At 36.9% G+C, this 7,461-nt stretch overlaps 1 protein-coding gene across 1 annotated transcript in view; it reads left to right on the top strand.

Moving 5' to 3' along the window:
* Positions 1–938: 938 nt before the first annotated feature.
* PAK5 (p21 (RAC1) activated kinase 5) overlaps positions 939–7,461 on the top strand; it is a gene marked incomplete at both ends in the record, with an annotated part of 101,025 nt that continues 94,502 nt past the window's right edge. The window contains one exon of the mRNA XM_081291965.1: positions 939–1,142. Coding sequence (XP_081148091.1) covers positions 939–1,142 — 204 coding nt within the window. The remainder of the gene's footprint in view (positions 1,143–7,461) is intronic.

Here is a 7,461-nt window from a genome sequence, read left to right as displayed (position 1 = left end):
TCTAAGTGTTTCACAAATGCTTACCTGTTCAGTTCTGTAATAATAACTATACGGTAAATGTTATTATTAGCCTATTTTTCAGACATATATATTCTATTTTTGGATTTTAGGTGCATACCAAAATTTTGAGATGCTTCTCCTGGCATACTGGTCAGCTTTTTTTTTTTAAAGAGACAGTGTGAGAGAGAGAGAGAGAGAGAGAGAGAGAGAGAGAGAGAGAGAGGGAGAGAGAGAGAATTTTAATATTTATTTTTTAGTTATCGGCGGACACAACATCTTTGTTGGTATGTGGTGCTGAGGATCGAACCCAGGCCGCACGCATGCCAGGCGAGCGCGCTACCGCTTGAGCCACATCCCCAGCCCTACTGGTCAGCTTTTGCTTTGATAATACCTTGAGAACATGCAAGTCTAAAATTTTAGTGGCTTACTTACAGACATGCATTTCTCACCTGTGAGTCAGCTGTGGCTGAACAGTGGATCATTTAGGCTTGCCTGGTCTTCACTCTGAATTTGGTTTGTGTCCACTTCATACATCTCTTCTTCTAAGGCTGAGGCTGAGGAAACATCATCTGCCTTTCAGAGCATCATCTAAGTGGCTGGAACACATGGGGGAAAGTGAGAAACACCACCAGCACCCAAAAGTGGCTTATTGCCTCTTTGATCAGTAGTCTGTTGTTCAAAGTAGGTTACAGGCCAAATCCAAAGTCAGTGGTGCAGGGAACTATATATGGAGAATCTGAGGAGAGAACAAAAAAATTGAATGAAATTAATCTGTACACCCTAACAATCCCTAACTTTTATCTTTTGCAGCTGGTATCTAGAGGTATGACTGAAAAAATATAATTGTGGATGAAGTAAAAGTAACTCTTTCAGGTCTTTTGCTGGCAAACTATAAACAGCTGCCTATTTTCTGTTTGCATTTCCCAGGTTGTTGCATCATGTTTGGGAAGAAAAAGAAAAAGATTGAAATATCTGGCCCATCCAACTTTGAACACAGGGTTCATACGGGGTTTGATCCACAAGAGCAGAAATTCACTGGCCTTCCCCAGCAGTGGCATAGCCTGTTAGCAGACACGGCCAACAGGCCGAAGCCCATGGTGGACCCTTCCTGTATTACGCCCATACAACTGGCTCCCATGAAGGTATGGCAAGGATCTGTCTCTAGGTTGGCTTAAGCACGCTCTTATTTGATACACTGAACTGTCCTCATAGGAATGTTATAAAATACCTAAGCCATGCATTTTTTAAACACCCACAAATTAGCCACAATTATTCTTCAGGGGTTGAAATAGTCACCATTTATGATATATTGGAGCACAAAGAAAGGAAACTTAGCTTTCAGATGTGCATTATATTAAAAATCAGAATATAAAATTCAATCACTAAAGAAAAAAGGAAATTTTCATTTCCTCTTTAAATGGTAGTTTTAAGTCTATGGTGAAGAACATTATCCACCCCCTCTAGAAAGCTATTTCAAACAATAGCTAAAAATATTGAGTCATAGGATAGGATATAATTTACCTTAAATAACTAGTAGATTTGGGACAAGGAACAATAATTGCATTAAAACAGAATGCAGATCCATACATTTCAGGTAAGTCAAATTGCTACAAAGAAAATTCAGGGATTGGTGCTTCCTTCTGTGCTTTTGAATGCTAAGAATTCCGTAGACTATTAGGTGGTTGATCAGAAGCTGTCTGGGAGTTAAACATCATTGAAGTCTATCAGCATATTATCCAATATATCATTCATGTTTTCTAATCAGAAAAAAACACAATTCAGATTTTCCTCAACAAGTCACAAAGTATTTTTAAAGGACAGAAGAAGGAACACTTTTGATAAATTATAGAAAATGTTTCTATCACCTGAGCTATCCAAATTAGAATTGTGGTTCCATTATCATGCCTGGTCTTGGTCATTCTATTCTGCTATGGGTATTTGAGTCTTGTTTACAAGATCAGTACAGAATCTTATAATCTGCATTCTATGAGTTTAATTTTCTGATAGGATTTTTAAAGTTTTTGGAGCAGCTATTATAATCTTAAGCACACAAAAAGAAAATAAATTTCCAACAGGTATGGGTTGATACTTAAAAGAAACTGAAAAATTAACCAACTCTACTAATTAACACTAGAAAATATTCTGTAATTGAACATGATTTTTTTCTCCCTAAAAGAAGGCTAAAACTTCTCTAACAACCAAATAACAGGATAGATCATATCTGAAAGGTTGGTATTATAAAGTTTTAGTTTTTTTAATTAAATTATTTATTTATTCTAATTTGTTATACATGAGGGCAGAATGCAATTCATTTCATATTACACATATAGAGTACAATTTTTCAAGTCACTGATTACACAAAGTATTTTCACACCATTTATGCCTTCATACATATACTTAGGGTAATGATGTTTATCTCATTCCACCATCATTCCTACTCTTTTTGCCCCTCCCTTCTCCTCCCTCCCCTTGCCCTATCTAAAGTCCCTCCATTCCTCCCATGCTCCCTTTCCATTGCCATTATGAGTCAGCATCCTTATATCAAAGAAAACATTCGGCCTTTGGTTTTGGGGGATTGGCTTACTTCATTTAGCATTTTATTATCCAACTCCATCAATTTACCTGCAAATGCCATGATTTTATTCTCTTTTAATGCTGAGTAATATTCCATTGTGTATATATACCAAAGTTTCCCTACCCATTATCTACTGAAGGGCATCTGGCTTGGTTCCAAAATTTAGCTATTATGAATTGTGCTGGCATAAACATTGATGGGGCTGTGTCCCTGTAGTATGCTGTTTTTAAGTCCTTTGGGTATGAACCGAGGAGTGGGATAGCTGGGTCAAATGGGCTATTCCCAGATTTCCAAGGACCATACTGCTTTCTATATTGGCTGCACCAATTTGCAGTCCCACCAGCATTGTATGAGTGTGCCTTTTTTCCCAGATCCTCGCCAACACTTATTGTTGTTGGTATTCTTGATAACTGCCATTCTGATTGGAGTGAGATGAAATCTTAGAGAAGTTTTGATTTGCATTTCTTAATATCCAAAGTTTTTATATAACCCAGAAAATGGAATGGAGAGTGTGTCTAGAGAAGTCCTCTCCTCTTGATCATCATGATGAAAGGGAAATTCAAAGTGAAACTAAGTCTTATTTCCTTACCCTTGAATACTATTATCAATATCACTGGATAAGGAACATTCTAGAAAAGAGGTAGGGTCATAGAGAAGCATCCTAGCTGAAGATCCAGGAATGTGCTGTCTTGTTACAAAGTATGTTTATTACTGAGCAAGCACCAAGTTTCAACTATTTCATCATGATTTTCTACTTGCCCTGAAATATCACCTATTTCATCATAATTTTCTACTTGCCCTTGGTGTTAACTGGTCTTGTCTGGCAGTAGAGAAGCAGGCTTCCATCTCAATGGTAATCCACCATGCTCAATGGGCATAGGAAAACACTGTAGATAACTTTTTTCATGGCTTTGCTCATTATCCTTTGCTCTCTGATAGAATTTAGCATTCTCCCACTGGAATTTGGATAGAATTTACAGTCTCACTGGAATTTGGAGCAAGATTTCTCTATTATAGCACTCCAGGGTTCTGTGATACTGTGATTCTCTTATTTATTTTAATGGCCTTTTTAGCCCTGATGCAAATGTGTGAACTTTCAGTGTGTGAAATGGGAATGTTTGCTACAGTCATTTCAATGTTAACTGGTGATAACTGGAAAATACACCTTGACTATAGAAACAGCCCTGGATTTCTGCAAATGGAACCTCAGGCATAATTTTCCCACAAAGAACACCAGTTAGTAAAATAAAAACAGAGAAGGAATGACAAAATAAGATCCCCCAGAAAGAGTGAATCTAGTCAAATGTATTTAATGGGCAAGCATCCAAAAAATTCTGTGTCTCAGAGTGAACCTATTCCTCTCTGAAAATCAGTACAGTTAGCCTTACTGGCTGATGGTGGACAACATTACTGGTAAAAGAGAATCCCATTGTCTCTTCCAGCCCCTAAAAACAGGTAAAATTAAAAAGGGCTAAGGTGCCAAAGTATGCCATGCAATTTGGTTGATGCCACTCTTTAGAAATGCTGTCTGTGGAAAAATCTTCCAAATTATTTAAGAATGGCATATAAACCATGTAAAAATATATCTTAGAAGTCAGAACAGTAGTTGAAATAAGAGGTTATGACAGAACTGACAAAAAGGACTGAATACTAAGCATAAAAATTTTGCAGGCCTAAACCACTTTGACTAAATTTTTTAAGTTAAGTAGAACCAATAGTCCTAGTTTGGTCAAATTGTCTTTCTAAAGAGGAGAAAGGAAAATGGGAAAGATATTATGACATAAAAATAGTCAATAAAAAGTGGCATCATCCCATATGTTGTAGCAAAGTGCTGGTCCTGTATTCATCATGGAGCTCCAGCCAGACTAGCTCTGAATGGAAATCCACCACTGCAATCAACAGTCTCCTCTGTGGTTGCCTGGGATTTCCCAGAATCACCCAGAGGACTTGATAAAACAGAGAGTGATTCAGAAATGAGGTTCAAGAATTTGCATTTCTAACAATTTTCCAGCAGTAGTGGTGCTGCTGGTCTTGTGACCAGAATATGAGAACTTTGACTTAAGTAGTTACAAAAAAAATGTACCCCCATTAAGTATAATCCATGAATTTGCACTGACCAAGATTTCCCAAATGGCAAAAATTTAACCAGAACAGGTTAGCTGGGACCTCTGTCAAAAGTTGAAGTTTCTGTGCCCAAGCCAAAGACATGAAGGCTAACTGATATAACCTGAATACCCAAAGGAGGAGGATCCTTTTTAAATATTTGGCAAGGGACTGGGGTTGTAGTTCAATGATAGAGAACATACTTGGAGTGTGTGAAGCTCTGTGTTCAATCCCCAGCCTAATTTTAAAAAAATGGCAAATATCTTTGAGAAACTCCTTTTTACATTTACCACAAGAAAATGATCATCAATATTACCAAAATTCCTGCTGAATTAAATGTGTTATATAAAGGACAGGCTAAATGCTCATATTAGTTTGTTTTTGCCTGATGTGTACCAAACTTCGTCCTTCATCATAATTTCATGGCGGGGTGGGGGGGGCTTGTTGTAATCCACATATTTTTGCTGCACCCTAGAGATTCTGATGCAGTAGGTCTGCGTTAGGCCCAAGGACTTGCATTTCTAAAAAGTGCTCAGATGCTGCTGATGTGGCTCATAGATGGGGAACAGTTTCTAAGGACCATTGTTGTAGGTAAATTGAAGTGAGAACATGATGATCACACTTTCCCTTTGTTACAGTGTAGAAATAATTTGGAAAAATGCTAAAAAAGAAATACAGAGGATAATATTTAAAAGTCTTCGTAACTTCTATCTAACATGAATAAACAGTAACTTTAAGATATTTCCTTCAGATTTGTTTTTAATTTTAAATTATATTTATAGAAAGAATATTAAATGGTATTATTTGATACATCTAAATTGTATTTAATGAAATCATACTGTATATATTATTCTCTAACTGGTTTTTCTACCTAATGTTATTTTGAGATGAATTCTTATTGATAAGTAGAAAAAAGTTTATTTAAAATTTATAGTTTTTTTATAATGTATCTATTTCTTTACTAAAGGACATCATCAAATATTTTCTATTAGAGATAGTATTTGTAAAGATCTGTGTTAATTTCTCCTGGGGCCCATGGTAAGTTTTTTCCAGTGGTTATTTATGTGATCTGGAACCCTGGGGATCCCTCAGACTCTTTCAGAGAGTCTGTAAGATAAAACTATTTATAATACTAACTATTATTATTATAATACTTAGTATTATTACATAATACTAAGAAATCATTTGTATTTTTCACACCCATTTTCCTCTGAGTGTATGGTGGAATTTTTCAGAAGGTATAAGATGTGTATAAAACACAGTAAATATTGATAATTGTAACATAAACAAAGCTTTTCACGTCCACAATAATTTGTAAAAGTTCTTAAACCCAAAAGTTTTAGAACCACTATCTTGGAGCTTACATCAAATTTGATTACTTATAACTTCTGCGACTTATTTTCCTTACTTTTTTTTTTAATGAAAGTATTTGTCTTCTCCAGTTTGCTGGTATTTTTCTAGTCTTTTCTCGAAGACTGTTGAGTATGATAGCCAGCCCTTTAATTGTCATAGAATATAATTTCTCTCAGCCAACTATTTAAGTCATTTGATGTTGACAATCCCTACTCACTACGTCTTTTCTAATTTAACCTTCAAAGTTTTTCTAACAACTTGTCAAGATTGAAAAGTCACAGAGAATACCAAAGCAAATCTGGCTCTGACTGAGTGTTCTTCATCTTGTCACCTTGGTATTTTATAGTTGTCCAAAGCTAGGGTCTGCTTCTTCCTTTTTTTATCTTCTGCCCCAACCATCGAATTCAAAACCACCTTATTGAACAAAACAGGTACAATTGAGAGAGGTGGATCTTCATGTCTTACCAGCCCATTCTGTTTTCCAGAGCTTTTGTTGAAATCTCATCAAAGAATGGGTCCACCTTAATGGTAGTTCTCTACCTTTCTTCCTTTTATGATTCACAATTTTACATTCAGAATAAAAGTTTTTAGAATTATCATCTTTCTTAGTATTTTTCTCCCCTGTAGAATTCTCCCTCCAGCATATTTTGAAATCTGCTTTCCTAAAATGCAATGCAACTACTTATTTTCTAGCATTATTTCCCTTTGTCCGAAGGTAACAGATTCACCCAAGGTTCCTTCTCATTTTCACATCACTGATATGCTCTTCTTCACTGGTGGTAATTTAATCTAGAGCGGCTATTTTAGTGCCCTTCTTCTTCTGAGGGTGGTCCTCAAGGGATTCAAACTGTGCAGCACATGTTTGGTATTCTCTTAGCTGAATGAAACTCCAGCAATCCTGAAGGCAAGGGCTGACCTGTTGTCTCTTTTCTAGCTCCAATGCCTGATCTGTGGTCTATGCCACAAAAGCCTCACACTGCCATACAGCTGGGCTGAGTGCCTCCTGTCTTTTTATTTTCTTCCTCATGTTTTCCACTAGCCTCTGTTTCAAGCTCATAGGTTGGATTCCCTATGATCTTCCTATACTCTTAAGTCAATATATTTTTACTCCCTTCTATTTCTACCAGCATATAAAGTTGAGCATAGAAGCATTGTTCTTACAACATAAGATTTGATGCCCTGTTGTTCACCCAGCCAGACCTCTTCTTTCCATTTCTATGAGCCTGCTTAGCTGAACCTCAGGGCACCCCTGCGGAGGTGACTGTGGGGCTGGCAGAAGATCTGTGAAGGGGATATTCAGAGGCAGGAGGAGGAACTAGTGCAAAAAAAGAGTTCACCTGCAGTGCCTGGAGCAGAGTGTGTCTGGGAAGGGAATGGGAAACGCGATCAGGTGGTGGACTAGCTGGGATTGAGTGTTGGGGGTTTTAGAA

Source organism: Spermophilus citellus, assembly GCF_964194105.1.
Source record: "Spermophilus citellus genome assembly, chromosome: 4".
NCBI classification, from domain to species: domain Eukaryota; kingdom Metazoa; phylum Chordata; class Mammalia; order Rodentia; family Sciuridae; genus Spermophilus; species Spermophilus citellus.
The sequence above is the reverse complement of the archived record's forward strand: the minus strand, read 5'-3'. Positions and strand labels throughout refer to the sequence as shown.